At 38.7% G+C, this 21,050-nt stretch overlaps 1 protein-coding gene across 2 annotated transcripts in view; it reads right to left on the reverse strand.

Moving 5' to 3' along the window:
* Positions 1-21,050, reverse strand: part of DOCK11 (dedicator of cytokinesis 11) — a 189,857-nt gene that overhangs the window by 59,421 nt on the left and 109,386 nt on the right. The window contains exons 29-36 of one of the 2 annotated variants that reach the window (XM_060002424.1): positions 19,078-19,161; positions 15,386-15,497; positions 14,844-14,882; positions 13,007-13,185; positions 8,658-8,774; positions 6,869-6,944; positions 6,186-6,295; positions 4,261-4,372 (exon numbers count right to left, since the gene is read on the reverse strand). In XM_060002424.1, coding sequence (XP_059858407.1) covers positions 4,261-4,372; positions 6,186-6,295; positions 6,869-6,944; positions 8,658-8,774; positions 13,007-13,185; positions 14,844-14,882; positions 15,386-15,497; positions 19,078-19,161 — 829 coding nt within the window. The remainder of the gene's footprint in view (positions 1-4,260; positions 4,373-6,185; positions 6,296-6,868; positions 6,945-8,657; positions 8,775-13,006; positions 13,186-14,843; positions 14,883-15,385; positions 15,498-19,077; positions 19,162-21,050) is intronic. The other variant, XM_060002425.1, reaches the window with a different exon arrangement.

A 21,050-nucleotide genomic window follows, 5' to 3' on the forward strand; every position in this document is an offset into this window, starting at 1 on the left:
CCACATGCCACGGAGTGGCTGGGCACGTGAGCCATGGCCGCTGAGCCTGCGCGTCCGGAGCCTGTGCTCCGCAATGGGAGAGACCACAACAGTGAGAGGCCCGCATACCGCAAAAAAAAAAAAAAAAAAAAAAAAAAAAAAAAAAAAAAAAACTAGGCAATGACGTAATGGCCTGCCCCGCGAGAGCCTCTGAAGGTAGGGATGGACCACTAGGTAATGTTGGCTAAACGGAGGGGTGACAGGGAGGGAAGAGTGTGTGGGTTTTGACTTTATTTCCCCAATTTACTCAAGACCATGAGTATTGATAGTTTTCAACGTTTATAAAATACTGATCATCAGGAATAAGATGCTAACATAAGGTCAAATTAGATTTGTTTCAAAAATAAAGTGAGCGCTGACTTCCGGTCCACCCCTCCGCCTTCGGGCGCCCTTCCGGCTCAGCGTAGCATGGCTCTCCCAGAAGTCACCGCGTTTCCGGTCTCTCCGGCCTCTCGTTACAGGCCGGCTCGCAGGCCTCGTCTTCTGCGCACTGGCTCTTCCCGCCAAAAGGAGGCTCGGAACTCCTTTCCGCCGCCAAACCGGGCCCTTCTGTCTACCCCCGAGCCATCCTCACACCGGCCTTGTGCTCTGAAGCCTCTTCGCAGGTCTGTAGAAGGGGTGAAACTCTCGTCCCGTCCGCGGCCCAGCTCTAGTCAGCAGCCCTTCCGCCATTTGGCCGGCGGCTGTTTGTCTCCACTGTTTCCCAGTCAGGGAGACGAGATGCAGGCGGGCAACGTGGGTGGAGGAGACAAGGAAAGTGGCCAGAGCTCTCCCGCAAGAGGTGAAATGCAGGTTAGCGTCAGTGATTTGTCTTCTGACGCTTTTAAAAAAGCCTGGCTAACACTAAAAGAGCTCCATGACAAGGAGCTACGCCGTCTCCACGGGAAACTAACCAGTCTGAGGAAAGAGCGATTGGCAGACAGAAGGCAGGCGGGCTCCAGAGCCAAAATTAAAGAGTTGCTGGAGCAACAGAATATCCTGAATGTCACCATCAATGACCTGCAACATAAGTTAAGCTCCAAAGTATGTGACCGCTGTTCAGTGAACGAAATATACAGGAAGACGCTACAGAAAGAATATGACCGTATCCAACAACAAAATATGAAGGTTATTGCTGAGCTCACAAAAGAAAGGAATAAATTAAAAGAAGAAAATAAACGGCTTTATGCGAGACTAAAGCTGAAGGAGCAACAGCTTTATCCTTCTAGTTCTGATAGTGATGACGGCTTCATTTTCCGCACTCAAAAGAAGGGGCTCGCTTTTACAGTCAGGGACCCTCCACCCACATTTCAGTTGCGTCCGCCCTACAGACGGGTAATGCCATCAAATACTGAACAGATGAAATCTGGAGACAAAAAGGAACAGCAACAGAGTTCCGAGCCTCCAATTCCATTTTATAGTAAGGACCCCACTGTGGTGCCAGAGACCCCTCTGGAGAGTTCCTCTAACAGCAGCAGGCCTCCCACAGGAAGGAGTGCCAACCAGAAGTCACCTGCAAGTCTTCCTTTAACATCTGCACCTGGCGCTCAAGGGGGGCATGGATTTCAAGGTGACTTAAGCCGTTCTGAAGACAGGCTTGGCAGTGCACAAAAGAAACCGATCTTCACACAGAAGAGCTCCACACACAAGCGTAGAGCTCAGAGTCACTTCTCTTGGAGCCCTTCCAGTGTTTCTGCGGGAGAAAACCCACCTACTCCATTAGTACCTGCAACTACAGATGAATATACGCTTGATGATACTAACTCATTTCCTCATTTTACACAGAGAAAGGGAAAGCCCCCTTCATATGTATTTCCTCTTGACTATACATCTCGTGGGAAAAGATCAGCGGCTCGTCTTTCTCAATACAAAACTGGATTTTCGGTGAGACACAGCTGTAACCAGCCACCTTCCAATGAAGAGGTGACTGCGAGGAAGCATACTGCTGAATCTACAGGTGCAGCTGGTGCTGATGAGCCACAAGGTGAGACCCAGATTTCCACTTTGGGGTCTACAATAAAGAGAAAAGCCGGGGTACAGCCAGGAAGAAGGAAGTAGCTTTCCCTCTTCCTTTCTCTTAAGGAGACTGCTTTTCTTTTCCAAGAGAACAGTCTTGCTGTCAATTCAGACTGTGTAATTGATAACCCCTGACTCTGATACACTTCTCAGAATATAATATACAAAGCAATGAGACCTACACAAAAGTTGGGCAAATGACTAAGACTTTGAAACAGTGAATTATTGGCAGTTAATAAATTTCAGCTACAGAGAAGGAAACTCATTCTTCAGAATCCCTGTACTTTGATATGAAAGTGTAGAGTCTACCATCTTTTTGCTGAAATTAAGTTGCTACTGTTTATGACTGTAAGAGTTCAACATTTAAATGCATATAGAGTAACGAAAGTGAAATATTTACTGGACTTGACAAGGTATAACGAAAGTGAAATATTTACTGGACTTGACAAGGTATAACGAAAGTGAAATATTTACTGGACTTGACAAGGTAACTAGAATACATTCATTGAGAAGGACCAAGAAGCAGATATTTTTTGGAATAAAACGAGTATGACTTAACAGATACCATGCAGCATGACTTTACACTTACAAAAGATGAAGAGGAGATGTGACTGCAAGACGAGGGGGAACTATGAAGTTCTCAAGAAACAAAGCATTTATGGTTTTACCCATGACATGAAGAAAGCAGCCAGTGGCTTGTCACTGGTTAACACTGTATGTGGCATGTGGGCATGTGGGGGTGTGTGCACACGTGTACTGGGTGGAGGAGAGGAGAACTAGTCAACGATGCATCTCCCTCTCCTCCTTCCTTCTCTCTCTCCCCCTACCACCCTCCTCCTTACTTTCCCTGGGCTGTGGTGGTATTCAACTACTTTTTTCTTTTTCTCTCCAGTTTTTTGTTTTCCATGTTGCCTCTTGGGCCTTAAAAAAAAAAAGACAAATTTATTGAGTGAATTCATGTGCCATAAAACTCACCCATTTAAATAGTGCCCAATACAGTAGTTTATGGTACATTTAAAAACTTATAAAACCACCAGTTTTAGAATATTTTCATCACCCTAAAGAAAAAAAACCCATACATATTAGCAGTCACTTTCTATACTCCCCCATTTTTCACCTTGTGGGGAGACAAAAACAGTGAGCTGTGGCTGTAGTTATTAACTGATCCGTTATCTCCTGGAATGAAATACCACCAGAGTTGAAAATGATTTCCCTTTACTGTTTTCTTTCCCCAAACATGGAGGCTTATCACATAGCCTCAATAATCTTTGATGTTTACTCTAAATCGTACATTCTTAGAACTTGAAGATTCTAGTTATTTAAACCTGTTTTATTAATATACTTTAGAATTAACCATTCATATCTAGCTTTTGATTTGTTTCAATGTTTGTAAGTGAGTTAACTATCAACTTATTTTATGTTCTTATGTGCTGCCTTATTACAAAAAAAGATTTAATATTTACTAAAAATGAAATAAAAAAATAGAAAATAAGTAAAATTTAACTACTGTATTATGATGATCAGAACCCAGGTGGTTTTTTTTTTTTTTTTTGAGCAAAAACAGAAAAGGAAGAAAGGGGAGGGAATTGTGTAAACAAATGTGGTATTGGGAATAAGATTTTACTTCCAGAGGACATGCAGTTCATGAAAATCCTTTGGTTATATTTTATAAGGTAAAGAGGAAATGGTAATACTAGTTAATAATACAATTGTACACCAAGGAAAAAAGAACAGAGCCTGGAAAAGAATGTGACACCATGCAAAACTGTATAATGGTACTGCAAGAGATAACAACGACATTCCTTACCCTCAAAGAACCCTTCCTGTCTTTTTGTTTGCTTCTGATTTTCCAAATCCTGGGTCAAATAAAAGCTAAAGTGTTAACTATGGCACTGGTTATTGTTATTTTTTTCTGTTTACGTTGGTCATTTAATGCATTATATGCTCTGCATGAAAAAAATGTTTAGCACTTCTAAAACTATTGCCTCACTTTAGAAACTAATTTTTAAATCAAAAAAAAAAGTTATTGCAAAGAATCAAACTTGTATGACCGAAATGAACCTATTTTAAGTTAAAATATAAGAACATTCTAAGGTCAGAGTCTTCAAAGTTCTGTTTCTAATGTGCATGTGTTCTACATGCAGATGATGGTCAAATATTTGTTGCATGAACTTGTAAACCTGTGAGGGTGGAGTACAGTCCACGATTAATATGCTGGTAACTCACCTTCAGAAATCATTTTTACTATATACAAATAGCACATCAAGAGGCTTCTGATTTCATACTGATCCAATCGGTTATACTGAGATACACTACTCCTTGCCGAACTCTGCCGAGTCTGTAATACAAAGATAGGACTTTTCTGAAACAATATTGGTACTGTAGCTTCCCATAGCCTTTAACTCAATAACTGTTTTAACCATTAGTCCTGTTTGGGAAAATTCTAAGCATAAATCCACATTTTATATCACATTTGGAAGGTAAATGGGCTGACTCTTCTTTGCTACTGTACCTAATAATATCACTGGAAATTACCTTGCAGTCTTCATCAAGATATAGCCATGAATATACTGTGTATGTTTCATTCCCATAGGTCCTGTGTTTTAGTAAGAAAACATTTTGAATAATCATATGTGGCTATTCCAGGAAAAAATAGCTTTTACGTCAAGGAGAAACTTAACTAAGGTACATCGAAGCATAAGAAGCATTTTAAACTCTTTAACTTCAATCTCTCCTTAGAGTTTATTAAAATCCAACGTCTAAATAATAGGTCAGAAAATCTATCTTAAAAAGGCTTAATGACATTACAAGATAATTTTACTAAGGAGGACCCAGTAATACTTCAAAATTAGAGCCTCTACAAAGTAGTGATGTTCCTATTATTTAGTGACTTTTGTTAAAATATCAGTTAAAAATGACAAGATCTGACTTATTTGGGGATTTGTATGAATACAGCAATGACAATCCCCTAACGAATGTACCCTTGTTAGAAACCAATACTTTCAGCTGAGCTAACCTGGGCTGGGGATAGATATTTACTAATCTAGGACTCACCAAGAACGTCTACTTGGAGCAAAACATCTAGGTCCTGAACGCTTGCTAGCTGTGTGGCTACTGGCAAGTCATTTAACCTCTTTGTCCTTTATGTGTCTTACCTATGACAGTGTCTGTTGTCTTAATTCTAAATGGTGTGAAATAAGAACCTTTATGATTAAATTACTAACTATGCAAAGACTCAATGGAGTATATAGTCCAGTGGTTCTCAAGGGGTGGTTCCCAACCAGCAGCATCAGCATCACCTGGGAACTTAGAAATACAAATGAGCAAGCCCCCAGACTGACAGAAACAGAAATTCTGGGGATGAGGCTCAGCTATCCATTTTTATAAAGTTCCCCAGATGCACCCTAAGAATGCCATGATCTAGGAGAAGAAGTGCCGGAATTAGAAAACCTGGGTTCAGGCCTGGCCCTGCCATAGTTGTGTGGTTGTCCTAAGTCACAATCCCAGTTTTAATTTGTAAATTGAGAGTTGGAATTTATTATTTTTATGGCCCCTTCTAACTCTAATTTTATATGATTCTCTGATTTTACGTAGCAGCGTGACAAGGCTTTACTGGTCTAAAGTGAGGTTTCTCTGTCTCAAGGCAGACATATCCCAAACTTCAATGTCAGGCTTGAAATAATTTGATAGAAGAGTTAGAGAATATATTGTGATTAAGTGATTCTGGGATGCTGAGATCATCCATTTGGGGACCTAATTTTTCTTCTCCCATGTTAATGTCATTACTCTATTACAAAAGAATAAAAAGCTGAATCCTGCCAGGGAGTGATTTAAGTGACAAGGTACATTAGGCATTTTAAACTTGAACCTTCCCTCTCTAGAACAGGTTTACAGAGTGCTAGGGTTAAAGGAGGTATTCAAAGTTGGAACTCTTAAAGATGAATGCCTTATCCTCTATAAACAGTTTTAAAATATCCAAGCAGCAGGTGCCAGGATAGGAAGGAACTGCTACAACATCCAAGCATTATGGGATGCTTTTTAAAGATCCAGTACAGACTACAGGAGAGTAGAGAGACCCCTATTTGCATAAAAAGAAAGACTGCTGTAGCTTAACACATCACTAGGGTTATCCTATATACTTAGGTTCTTACATTTTCACCAGTGCTGCCCTGATCTGGAAATCCTGTTGCTCCTTCTGGGATGAGGGAACCTCTTGAATCTTCCCTCTTAATTCCATGTCCATTTTGAAAAGACCCATAAGCTGGAAAAAAGCCAAGTCCTTGTTAGCAACAGGAGGAACTGTCAAAAATAATTTTAAAACTAAGCACTGGGTTAATTTAAGTAAAGACATATTTTAGGAAATAGATCTTGGTCATCTAAAATGTGAAGTTTATATATTACATCAAAACACCATAAGAAGCCAAATAAAGGGTAAGCAATTTTTTTTCCTTGAAACACTTTAACGTGTATGAAACTACAAGAAATTCCTTGCAAGTCATAAAATAAAGGCAAACAATTAGATAATTTTATAGATAAGGAAGTTTGGCCCAGAAAAAGGAAGTGTCTTGTCCAGGACTGGAGACAGATGATTGGAAACCAGTGTTTTTCTCATTATCCTTTATTTTCTTAGTATACTAAGCTAAATTTTATACAAGCTGAGACAAGGAAACCTAAGCAAAGAAATGTGGCTGCAAGTGTAAGATTTTAATTAAACTTTAGTAGAGATTGTGCTATGTATAGTTTTTATTATGAAATATTTCAAAAATACAGAGACGTATAGGGTACATTTCTAAACAGCCATGCCACGTATAATCTTTAAAGGACTTTTAATTACCGGTGTCTTTGTCAGTGCTCAGACTCCCTCTACTTGTAGGTGAAGCGAAGCCACATGCAAACTCGTCTCTGGATGCCTGTAACACAGTGTGATACCTCTGTCATTTAAATACATTTGTACACTAGGATAAGAAATCGGAATTAACAATGAGATGGTACCCTAATTTTAAACAAAGCTCACTGTGAAAGTCTAAATCACATTATCAGTATTGGTATTTAGGGGACATCTCTTTTAAAAATGGATCCTGGGGGCTTCCCTGGCGGCGCTGGTACCGTGAGCCATGGCCGCTGGGCCTGCGCGTCCGGAGCCTGTGCTCCGCAACGGGAGAGGCCACAGCAGTGAGAGGCCTGCGTACCACACACACAAAAAAGAAAATGGATCCTGGTACACTGTTACAACCATGACCTCTGGCACAGTGACACAACTCTAGGTGGCTGGTAAAAGCTGCAAACTGGTGTGATCTAAACATGATTCCATTCTCCTCCTTGAAGCAAGGGCAATACTAGAAGGAGAGGTGCGACCAGAGGCCCTACATGATCTTGAGTTGCAAAAGAACGAACAGGTAAGTAAAATATTTCCAAATATCACTGTCAAATGTTGTGGAGTAAGCATAAGCATGAGTAACTGTGTTTGTGAAGAAAGGCTTGCTTGCCACCCAGGTAAGCGATATAGCGTCCACATTTAGCTGATTTACGTAATCGGGAGGTACAGGCAATCAAGTGAGGCTTAAAAGCAGCTTTCTCAGGAACCCAGGGTAGGCTTGACAAATCTACGGACATTTATTATGGGGAATTTCCAAAGGAAGCTGTAAAGGACACAGTTTCACCTGCCACCCAACAATGTGACTTGGCTACTGAACATGTGAAGGTGATCTTGGGCCAGACAGAACGTGGAGTGGGCGGGGGGCAGGAGTTATTAGTCGCACTGGACAGACTGTAAAGTATACGCCACATTTTAAAATGGCAATTGGTAAAATGGAGCATGTCCAGAAGACTCCAACCAAGAAATGTAAAGGGTTTGAAACAACAAATGATGAAGTGGAGATATCTGGCCTGAAGAAAAATTGAGAAGGGACATGTGTGAAGGGGTATCATGTGGAGGTAGAAATGGATGTATCACTAGAAGGCAAAACTAGGACCAGTGGGTAGAAAATCTTGTAGATCTAATGTGAGGAGGAAAGTTTTCATTACTACTATGGCAAAACGTTGTTTTGCCAAGTGGAAGACTGATCACCTCCAAAGTTCCTTTCAACTCTAAGATTCTAAGGGGAGAAAAAAGCACAGACCAACTGTGATGAGTTAAAAGCCACTCATCAGGAAGTGCTGAAAGGAGGCTGTCAAAGAGGAGGAGAAGCAAAGGAATACAGTTTAATCCCTGGTGCCTAATATTTTGCAAAGTGAATGTTTTGTTCAGTTTTCCGGTTGAATCAATATATGAAGGCATGTAACAGCAGCAAATCTTAAAAAGAAAACACTGAGCACAGAGGATTCCCGGTGTTCTCTTGGACCTCGTTACTCAAAGTATGGTCCTTAGACGAGAAAAAGCCAAGAGCCTGTTTGAAACGCATAATCTCAAGCTCCACCCCAGGGCTACCACGTTAGAATCTCTGTCTTCATTCCCCAGGTGATCCATATGCACATTAAGATTTGAGAAGCACTGCTCCAGGAAGAAGTATAAATTTAAAATGCTGTAAAAGGTGCACTATTGAGACCATACAGCGTATGACCCTAATTCTGAATACAGTCAATAAAACAGGATAAAATGCCAATGGAAACACATTACTACTTACAGAATTAGGCATGGCTGCACAAGAATACAAGGTATCTCGACCTGCTAGTCGCTGTATATTTTCCAAAAGCAGTCCAACAAATGGGAGGTACAATTGTGCTATTTTGGCTTGTTGGTTCTGAAAAATAATTATCAAAAGCTTAAGAGATATATAATATGCCTGTATTACAAATAAAGTTGGCTCCATCTGTCCGTTTAAACACTAAAAGCAAGCTAATATCCATAACAAATTCGTGAAGCATGAGTCTATTTATATTCATAGTCTCTAACTGCTACACCACTTTGTTGGTATTTGAATTTATATACAATAGAGAGTCGAAGCACATCCCTCGAACATCACTACATAACAGGCGAAAGTTTAGTTTTTTTTAATAGCAGATCATATTAGTCCTGCTCTTTAACTCCAGCAAGGGTTGAGTTTGAGGAGAGCAGGGATCCTGTCTGTCTTGTTCACTGCTTCATCCCCAGTGCCTGGGCACATAGTATATGGTCAATATACATTAGCTGAATGAATGAATAGATGGAAGAAGTAAAAAAATGGTGAATTACTGTATTCATTCAAGAAATATGTCTTTGCTTTGAGTAAAGCTGCAATTAAAATAACGTGATCTTGGCCCCCTAAATCAATTATACAACTTGGGAGATTGATATATTTGTAAACATGCAAGTGAAGCTGGCCACTGGTCATCTTAATGAATGTGGTACCTCTTATACGAATTTATTTATTGCTTTTCTCAGCTACAGACATTCCTCACCAGATATGGACATACATTCAAATCAGCCAAACCAGTGGTTGTGATGGCACAAGAGTTGCCCTCCATACTTTAGGACTTTGGGAGGCTTGTCTGTAGACTTAGATAAGGCCTCTAGGGTACAATGGTTAACCTATAGAATACAGATCAATAGTGTCTCATAGTTCCATTTATTCTTGAAATTGAACAATTTTTCATATGTTAATTGCCCATTTGTACTTCCTCTTTTATGAGTTTCAGGCACTCTTAACAGACCTACTTCTAATACACAACCCTAATCAGTAATAGTCTCTATCGCTAGGAGATTCTGGTTCAGTAGGTCTGGGCTGGGTCCCAGGAATCTGCCCCAGATGGTGCTGATGTGCACTGAGGTTTGAGAACCACTGATCTAGTTCAATATCCTGCTCAAGGCAGGAACAGCCCTTACCTGCATCCTTGACAGACGGTTAGTTTTTAAACTTCTTAAACACTCCAGCCCTTTCAGGGGTTCTGTTAGAAAAATCCTTTAGCAGTTAAGTTCTACCTGCTAGTTATAGCCCACTTGCACTTTACATGGCAACCCTTTAAATATTTGGAGACAATTACCACAAATTGTCTTAATTCACTCTTCACAAGGCTAAATAGCTGTTACTACTTTCCTTTATTCTTCACATGGCTTTGATTTCAAGAGTTTCCACCATCATCATCACCCTTTCTCGGCAGTTCTCTAATTTTCCAGGGTCCCACTTAAGATTTGAGAGGCAGTACAGTCTAGTGGTTAAGAGCACAGATTTTGAATTTTAGACACATGAATTCCAGCTCTCCTGTTACTAGTTACTTGATTGTGATCAAGTCACAACCACAGTTTTCTCTTTAGTAAGATGGGGATAATAACAGTGACATTAATTCATGTAAGCTAATGTTTAATACAGTGCCTGGCATATAGTGAGTCCTCAATAAATTTTAGCTACTATTATTAACATTATAGCTTCTAGATGGGAATTCATTTTAGTTCTGATAGTGAATGATCACTAGGGAAGGAGATACTACACCTTTCTCAGGTGAACAGGAACACAGGAAAGCATGCAGTCAGGGCAAATACATTAAAAGTTTTGTCTGCACAAAAGACAGAAAACCATCTAAGAATCTATTAACAGAAGACAGTTTAGATAAATAGAATAAGGTATATCCATATGATGGAATACTATGCAGATTTAAAATAAATACAGATCAAATCTTCAGGCTATATTGTTAAATGACAAAAGGAAAATGCATAATGGTTTCTATTATATATTTATATATATACATATATATAGCATATTGGCTTGTGCATGCATAAAATAGAAGTTTATATAAGAAACTGATAACAGTAGTTGCTTCTGGAGAGATGAATTGAGGCATGGAGGTAAGGAATGGGAGGGAGGCATTTTGATTCTCTTTTTTAACATGTGTGTAAGATTACCATTAAAAAAAAAAAAAAAAAAAGAAAAGAAATCTGCCCACAGTCCAAGCAGAAATTGCAATTCTCAGGAGTCAACATCACTTGCAGTGGTACAGGAACTAACACAGACCCCAGGATAAATGTTAGATGTTGGATATTCTTGTTCTGGGTAGGAAAGATGTCTCATGGTATTAGGAGGGCTCCCAAAGCAGTTTTTGAGTAGCACATAATAGGGACCAGTGACATCTCCATAATTTCATTAGAGGAGAGGCTGAGGAAGGCAACATGGTTGGAATGGGGGGTGGCGGTGACTAGGAGATCTAGTCTCAAAGCAGCCTTTCCACAGGAAGAATTTTTTTCTTGACTGTATTTTTATTTGGGGTCACTTTGGGGGACCCAATGGAAATTATAGGGGCTCAAAGCTCCCCTCTCTGCCCTCACCTTGGCATCATCATTAATGGTGAACATGTTTTAAGTGAATGTATCAATATTTGACAAATGACCTCTTACTCAGGCCACCTGTGAAGTCTTTGGACCATACAGAGAAAGGGAATGAAGCAGGTCCATGAAGCAAAGTTTTACTGGGGAGAATCCTATACACACTTAAAACCTGTCAGAAGATTTTGAACAAAGAAAGGGCTTTAGAAATTACTGAAAAGGGTAATGAGGCTGGCATCTCAATCTTTCCCATAGTCTAAAACCTCAAACACTCAAAGAGGCAGAGTGTTATTTACAGATAACAACAGTGATGTGTGTGTGTGCATGTGAGTACATATACTGCTCTCAGAATTTTAAAAAGTAAATAATGTGCAAATATGTGATATAAAATATTTAAAATCCTACCTCTAGGTAAGACGCTAGTGAAATCCGATATTCCTTCACTTTCATCTAAGGAGGCAGGGGAAAAAATACAACTTCCTGCTTTAAGAACAGGAACTTCATTTTGTACTTTTCCCACAAATTCTTTGAAATCATGGCTAAAGACATTTTCCTCCGCTACTACTAGGTACAAACAGAGCCCAGTGGTAACTGGCATTTTTAAAGCTTTGACAAAGCTTGGTTTGAATGGATGACTTTAAGATATCTTTTCATTTAGATATATTATGCCAGTTAACTTACGTTAAGTCAATATCAACATTCACACACACACAAAAAGTGGCACATAAGAGAGCAAACCACACAAAATGGGAGTATGTTGTTATAACTATAATGTGGGAAAAAACGATGCAAATTGCAGTAAGTAATAACATCTGAAAGCTAAAGGGTTTAAGTCTACTTTAGGATAGAATTATATGAAGAAAACTAGCAAAATTTGTAAGTAAAACAAATCTTCATAATTAAAGAAATCTAATTGGATGTAGCTGGCAGGCATTTTCTGTTTTTTAAGGACAAATGGGAATACTGTAGAAAAAGAATAAGATCTATCTCCAAGTCAGCTTTCCAAAGTAAATAAATGACATGATAATTTTATTTAAATTTGAATGTAAAACAAAGGGACAAATTCTTAATTATGAAATAATATGTTACCTTGAGCCAGGTAAGTAAGTTAGGTTATTCTAAATCCATACAGTTTGCCATCTACTATTTGAAGCCCATAGGGTATAATGTTAATAAGATTTGAATATACCCTCCATCCCCGGATATTAAGTTAAAGGTGCGGCAAAAAGCAACTGCAGCTGTGGCCTTCACACATCGACAGTGTGTAATGTATGGAAGGTTTACAGCCACACCTACATTTTTTCAGTAAGAAGAAAAACTTCATATTTACATCTTTTATATATTGGACATACTTAATGTGTCACTATTAATCAGTTACTAATCAATAATAGCATTTATTTAGGGAGATATATTTAAGGATATATATTAAGGCGTGTATTTGAAAGAGTGCACATGGCTATAATCGTGTAAGATTTTTTTAAAAAAATTCTAGTTTATGTAACAAATCATGAAGCGGCTGTGCTGTTCTTTAGACATGATTTGAAAAACCAGTGTTCTTCTTCAACAGTTATCTGAACAGTATTTTTAAAACCTAATCATTTGAAACGGAAACAAAACGTATTTGTAAAAATAACTTCATCAATCCTCCTGTAATGTTCCTTACTGAAAACTTCACCTTGAACATAAAATCTTCTTAGAAACTAACTAATGTGATACTGATGATGATACGAACATCCTTACCTTATGCTGGTATCTAGTGTCAAATGCATGTTTTATCAAAAGATTCTTTATGACAGAGATAGCTGTATATCTGATATCATAATTGTCTTGAAGAGCAATGGAGGTTTCCCTCAGAAGTAGACCAACCAAGAAGTGATGCTTGCAATACTCATCTGATAAACTGTATTCAAGATTTGAATCTGCAGTATAATGAAATTTAAAACCCATTTATAAAAATATTCAAAAATTACTTTAACATTAAAGCACTATATTTATTACTTAGTCATATGTGACCATGTTAGCAGGAACTATATTGTTATTATTAACAAATATGAACAGTTCTTTTATCATACAGAATAAGCATGCAAAATTTTACAAGATACGAGCACTCATCATTGGGGCTAGATGATAGCCTTAATGATAATTTCAGTCGGTAAGACAGTCCCTAGAATTCTTTGTTTTTCGAGATGCTTTTCAAATCTTAGAAATCTTAGGATAAAATCTAGAATGAAAGAATACTGTATTTGGCAATGTTTTAAAACATTTCTTCATATCTGAAGAGATTTAGTTACAACTACAAATTGGAGTAATTCTCTACAGCAATACTTGATTCACTTATCTGTTTGTATTTGTAAAGTAGGAAAAGGAAGAGAAACTAGACAACTGAATCACTGTAACAGTATTAACTATTGACTGTTCTAGTAAATGTTCTATATCGGCCCCAATACAATGGGGTACAAGAACAATAAGAAAAACAGCCTCATCTCACTCAAATTCATCACGCGAATACAAATCTTTTATTTCATAAAATTACCGCTTCAAACTATTTCTTTCACTTCCTTTTAGATCCTCAGTCCATTTTAAATCCCAGCTGCTAATATCCTGGTTGGGACTTGCCTTATAAACTGATTGGGTCACAATCAGAAGGGACTGTGACCAAGTTTAGTCATTTCTACGGTAAATTTCTACTATCTTTATTTCCTCTCCCGTACCCTTTAATTTTAGTTAGGCCATATAGCTGAAGGATATGTTTTCCATTTCTTTTCTGGCCTCTTCAGCACTTAATATAATGCTATATATTCAGTTAGGACTTAATAAATGCTAAATCAGATTTAATCCTAGATCCTCATCCCTTCTTTTCCCTGAATTCCTCAAGCCATCAATAAATACTGGGGGAAGTATCGGAGCCATACATGCTCAGAAGCTAATAAGGGAGCAGTTGAATACGGGTGCTTGGGTTTTTAAATATTTCTTCTCCATTTTCACTGGCTGGCATTCAAGCACTGAAACTGGTGCTCAGCAGCTACCCTCCTAGAGACCGAGGTAGCTGATATCCTTTCTGCCATTGGTCATGCTCTTTTGTGAATCCCAACCACTTTCTATGCACAAGAACCAGTACGGACTAACCCAGGTGGCTTTATCTGGGTCGACTTTACAATGGTAGTAAGGTTTTTTACTTCAGGGGTCTGAATAAATCGAATCAGGTAGTTTCAGCCAACCTCCAAAACTGTGGCCAAGCAGTCATTAGGCAGGGTCAGAGAGAAGGGAGGCAAGCCTGGCAGAGATGAGACACACATAAAGAACAGCTACCCTCTAGCCCCCGTGCTGGCTTGAGCCAAAACTTGTTTTCTGAGGACGGTGTTTTAAAGTTGATTCTTCTAGCAATCAACACTCAAGCTGATTTTAAGAGTTAACAAATACACCACCTCCTAGGTTTTCTGGGTACATTAACTAAAGCCTCTCCTTGGCTAGGGAGGATTTAAAAAGCAAAGAAAGCCCCCATCCATCTTAGCCATTCATGAAATCAATTGTTTTTAAAGACAGCAAACTACTTTAGAGTGAACCGAGTTAAACCTACCTACTGAAGTCAAACGGTCCACCGCAAATGAAAAAAAATCTAATTAATATATGAAAAGAAAAGGGACAAATAAAAAACATAGTAACATAAGAATAGTGCTACACAACAAAGCATTCAATAAAACTAGCAATGGAGATAACTGAAGGCATTTCATCAATTTAATACGTACATATCACTATTTTACTCTGCCTTTATACTTCTCTTTTGATGTTCCAGTCAGCAGAAATGTATTTATATGGTTTTTTCTTAATTCAGTCTCACATAAGAGTCCAAACAGTACTACAGAGAGCAATTTAACTGGTATCTGACATCTGTGTTTAAGCAGCAATCTATGTAACACACCTAATTTCTTCATTCTATGACTACTACCACTGACACTATGAAGGAAATGCCGAGTACCACTAACGAACCTATCTTCACATAGTAACAATTCTGACATTACCTTTAGATCGACTGGTTTAACTAGAAAACGTTACACTATACTAGCGCTAGCCAAAAACAGGAAAACACAATCCCTAATGATGGAAAACACAAATACATACCTTGAACTCGCTGAAGTTTAGGTTTTGCAAATGCCATTGGCAAATTCAGAGGAATGTAATGTTCGTGATTGCAAACGGTTTGCAGAAATTCAAACTTGTATTCAGCCAGGACCTAAACACAAAGAAATTATACCAGAACTCCTATTTAGTAGTCATTTACTATTTTAGTGATTAAATACAGTGCATTAATTTTCAAAACAGAAGTGTTTAGTATTTTAGGCATACCTTAAAATGTGACCTGTGCAGTAAAGAGTTAACATAGCAGGTCTAAGACTGCTCACCTTAAAAAGGCCTGCTTGCACGGTTGGTCATTGGCTGGCATTTGGGAAATTGGATTTTTTTTTAATTATGTAAGTTTCAGGTATACAACATTATAATTGGACATCTGTATACACTACAAAGTGATCATCACCACAAGTCTAGTTGCCATCCATCGGCATACAGTTTACACCCCCTTCACCATTCTGCCCACCCCCCAACCTCTTCCCCTCTGGTAATCACTAATCTGTTCTCTGTATCTATGAGTTTGTTTGGGGTTTTTTTGGTTCATTTCTCTTTTTACATTCCACATGTGAGCGAAATCATATGGTATTTGTCTTTCCATCTGACTTACTTCACTTAGCATAATACTTTTAAGGTCCATCCACGTTGTAAAATGGCAGGATTTCTTTCTTTTTTATGTTTGAGTAGTATTCCATTTTATATATATACACATACAGAGACACACACACACTTACACACATATATACCACATCTTCTTTATCCATTCATCCATTGATGGACATTTAGGTTATTTCCTTATCTTGGCGACTGTAAATGATGCCACAGTGAACATAGGGGTGCATATCATTTTGAATTAGTGCTTTAATGTTCTTTGGATAGATACCCAGAAGTGGAAAACTTGGGTCATATTATGGTAGTTCTATTCCTAAGTTTTTGAGGAATCTCCATACTGTTTTCCACAGTGGCTACACCAATTCACAGTCCCACAAACAGTGTACAAGGGTTCCCATTTCTCCACATCCTCTCTAACTTTTGTTATTTCTTGTCTTTTCAATAATAGCCATTCTAACAGATTATGAGGTGATGTCTCATTGTGGTTTTGATCTGTGTTTCCCAATTAGTGATGCTGAACATCTTTCCATGTGCTGTTGGCCATCTGTATGTCTTCTTTAGAAAAATGTCTATTCAGATCCTCTGCCCATTTGTAAATCAGATTGTTTTTGTTGTTGTTGAATTGTATTAGTTCATTATATATTTTGGATATTAACCCCTTGATGGATATATGATTTGCAAATATCTTCTCCCATTCAGTAGGCTGCCTTTTCATTTTGATGATGGTTTCCATCGCTGTGTAAAAGCTTTCTAGTTTGATGCAGTCCCATTTGCTTATTTTTGCTTTTGTTTCCTTTGCCTTTGGAGTCAGATCCACAAAAACATCACTAAGATGGATGTCAATAAGGTTACTGCCTACGTCTTCTTCTAGGAATTTTATGATTTCAGGTCTTACATTCAAGTCTTTACTCCATTTTGAGTTAATTTTTGTGTTATGATGTAAGAGAGCAGTCTAGTTTCATTCTTTTACATGTGGCTGTCTAGTTTTCCCAACACCTTTCATTGAAGAGACTGTCTTTTCTCCACTGTATGTGCTTTGCTCCTTTGTTGTAACTTATTGTTCATATATGTATGGGTTTATTTCTGGGCTCTCAGTTTTGTTCTGCTCATCTGTGTATCTGTTTTTATGCCAGTCCCATACTGTTTTGATTATGATAGCTTTGTAGTATAGTTTGAAATCAGGGCGCATGATACCTCCAGTTCTGTTCTTTCTCAGATCGTTTTGGCTATTCAGGATCTTTTGTGGTTTCACACAAAATTTTAGAATTATTCGTTCTAGTTCTGTGAAATATACCACTGGAATTTTGATAGGGAATACACTGAATCTGTAGATTGTTTTGGGTTGTATGAACATTTTAACAATATTAATTCTTCCAACCCATGATTATGGAATATTTCCATTTATTTGTGGCTTCTTCAGTTTCTTTCATCAGTGTCTTATAGTTTTCAGTGTACAGGTCTTTCACCTCCTTGGTTAAATTTATTCCTAGGTATTTTATTCTTTTTGATGCAATTGTAAGTGGGATTGTTTTCTTAATTTCACTGATAGTTTGTTATTAGTGTATAGAAATACCACAGATTCCTATATGTTGATTTTGTATCATACAACATTACTGAATTCATTTATTAGTTCTAACAGAGTTTTGGTGTAGTCTTTAGGGTTTTCTGTATGTATTATCATGTCATCTGCAAATAGCGACAGTTTTACTTCTTCCTTTCCAATTTGGATGCCTTTTATTTCTTTTTCTTGCCTAATTTCTGTGGGCATCCTTGTCTTGTTCCTGATCTTTTTTTTTTTTTGGCTGTGTTGGATCTTTGTTGCTGCGCGTGGGCTTTCTCTAGTTGCAGCGAGCGGGGGCTACTCTTCGTTGTGGTGCACGGGCTTCTCATTGCGGTTGCTTCTCTTGTTGTGGAGCACGGGCTCTAGGCACACGGGCTTCAGTAGTCGTGGCATGTGGGCTTAGTCGCTCCACGGCATATGGAATCTTCCTGGGCCAGGGATCGAACCCATGTCCCCTGCATTGGCAGGCAGATTCTTAACTACTGTGCCACCAGGGAAGCCCCTTGTTCCTGATCTTAGAGGAAAAGCTTTCAGTTTTTCACTGTTGAGTATGATGTTAGCTATGGGTTTGTCATACATGGACTTTATTATGTTAAGGTATGTTCCCTCTATACCCACTGTTGAGAGGTTTTATCATAAATGGATGTCGAATTTTAGCAAATGCTTCTTCTGCATCTATTGAGATGACCATATGATTTTTATCCTTCATTTTATTAATGTGATGAATCGGGTTGACTGATTTGTGGATGTTGACCCATCCTTGTATCCCTGGAATAAATCCCACTTGATCATGTTGTAGGACACTTTTAATGTATTGTTGAATTCAGTCTGCTAATGTTTTGTTGAGGATTTTTGCGTCTATGTTCATCAAAGATATTGGCCTGTGATTTTGTTTTGTGGTGTGGGAAATTAGACCTTGAAACAAACATTTCCTACATGATAAGACTGTGCCTTCTGTGCCAACCTGTTCAGCAGTGTGCAAACCATGTGATTTATGGTGAACATCTGCTTTCCTGTCCTTTCCAAGACTCTGGAAATTTTGACCAGCCTCAAATACACAACTAGCCCCCAACAAAACCCCTAAGCCCTGAGTCTCAAATGGGCTTCCCTAAAGAGAAATGTTGCACACATGTGGCTCAATTTTCACTGCTGGAGAGAGGATGTGCTCTATGTGACCCTTCACAGGAGGGAGGGCACTCAGGAAGCCTACACGTAGATTGCCAAGGACTCCACTTGATGTCTTTTCCCCTTATTGATCCAACTGAGCATCCTCTTTGTGTCACTGTAATGAATCTTAGCCATGAGTACGTCCTGTGAGTCATTCTAGTGAACCATCAAACACGGGGTAGTATTGGGGACCCCCAAAACACTATCCATTATTCCCTGCTTTGACGTATAACTCTAGTCAAAGCACCTAAATGAAAACAGCAGTTCCAAATCCTCCAGAGGAGAATGTCACCATTGTTCTCACACTCTAATGTCTGACACCCACTGCAGTTATGTCCTTATAACTTACCTTAGGATCTTTGGGGCTGAATCCAGATATATAGTCATTTATCAAATTGAAAACAAATCCTCTATCCATTAGTGTCAGACAGCGCTATAGGAACCAAATCAAAATGAACAGTTAGTTACATAATTCTAAAGGTCTGTCAAGTTTTTAAAATTCAAAAAATTTTAAATTTTTTCCACAATAAGGGGATGACATTCTCACTTTTACAGATAATAGAAAAACTTTCAGAGATTTAGGTGACCTTAAAGAGATAAAGGGGGACTTCCCTGGTGGCACAATGGTTAAGAATCTGCCTGCCAATGCAGGGGACACGGGTTCGATCCCTGGTCCGGGAAGATCCCCCATGCTGCGGAGCAATTAAGCCCGTGTGCCACAACTACTGAGCCTGCACTCTGAGAGCCCGCAAGTCACAATTACTGAGCCAGCGTGCCACAACTACTGAAGCCTGCACGCCTAAAGCCCGTGCTCCGCAACGAGAAGCCACCGCAATGAGAAGCATGCACACCGCAACTAGAGAGAGCCTGAGCCCAGCAATGAAGACCCAATGCAGCCAAAAATAAATAAATAAAATAAATAAATTTATTTTTTAAAAAAAGAGAGAGATAAAGGGCAAATGACTTATCATTGGAATTGGGACTCAACTGTATAATTTTCAAACTAAGATACAGATACACACACATATATATACACACACAAATACATGTATACATATATATACACATATATGTATATAAACATATATACGCATATATATTGATATGTAATCTATTAGCTATACTGCCTCATTTTGGTTAACTCTCAAAGCTCAAAGTGAACTGGAGGGTGGTTAGCGGGGCTTGCCTACGTGAACATTTCAGGCCAAAAGTGAAGTTTTTCTTTGGGCCCTGTGAAGTCTTGGCCTACAAAACATTCTTCCTCTGTGACAACCCTACTAGTTGTTCATATTTTCCTACTATCACTCTCCTGGTTAAGGCTTTCATTACCTTGCAACAGCACAACTGCAGTTATCCTCCAAACCTGTCTTCCTGCCACTAATCTTTCCATCCAACTGCTTCCAGATTAATCTCTAAGTCCTAGCCCTAATCATGTCACCTTTCTTCCCCAAAGCTTTCAACAGTTCCCTATTGCCTCTAATATAATTTCAAACTCCTTAGCTTGGCATTCAAGGGCACTCACAATCTTGTCCCAACCTACTTTTCCAGTTTTATCTCCCAATACAGCTCATCTACTTATCACCCACTCAAGATGCACTGTGCATTCCCACCTCTGGGTCTCTGCTCATGCCAAGTCTAGCTAGCAATTCTATCACTGCTTCTACATAATCCTGCCCATTCTTCAATGATGAAGCCCATTTTCATTAACCACCTTGGTCTACAGGGCCCTTTAAACACTTTATACTAGCTTGTGTTTTCCTTATTATTTTCCTGTTTTCACCTAGAGAGGACAATAGGAACGATCCCTTTTTCTTATGTTCTCCATGGTACCTACAGTAACCCTGTGAAATAGAAGGAACTCAATATTTGATTAATCAGCCATTTGTATCTCACTTCTCATCTCTCCTTTCAACTTCCACTGCCTCATGACCTCTCACCTGGATTAATGAGGTAGGCTTATATTTATCTGTTCATCCAAAAACATTTTGAGGATCTGTGTTTGAAACAATGCATTACATTCTAGAGAAATACAAAGGTGAATAAGATATGGTCTTTAGTCTTGTCTAATGGTAAAGACAAATAAACAAACAAACAATTAAAATACAGCACAATAAAAAGTTATACAAGTATGTAAAGGACGGGTAAACAACAGAAGGGGTGATCAGCCCTGTGTGGGAAGGTTAGGAAAGAGTTGAGCCTAAAAGATGAATGGACTCTGCCAGGCAGACAGGGAGAAAGACTGGTCTTCTAACTGGTTGCCTTGACTCTGGCTTTTTCCTCACCTCTTCCAAAATCTCTGGTATATAGACAGCTCCATGGCAT

The sequence above is a fragment of the Delphinus delphis genome, chromosome X, assembly GCF_949987515.2.
Source record: "Delphinus delphis chromosome X, mDelDel1.2, whole genome shotgun sequence".
Taxonomy (NCBI): Eukaryota; Metazoa; Chordata; class Mammalia; order Artiodactyla; family Delphinidae; genus Delphinus; species Delphinus delphis.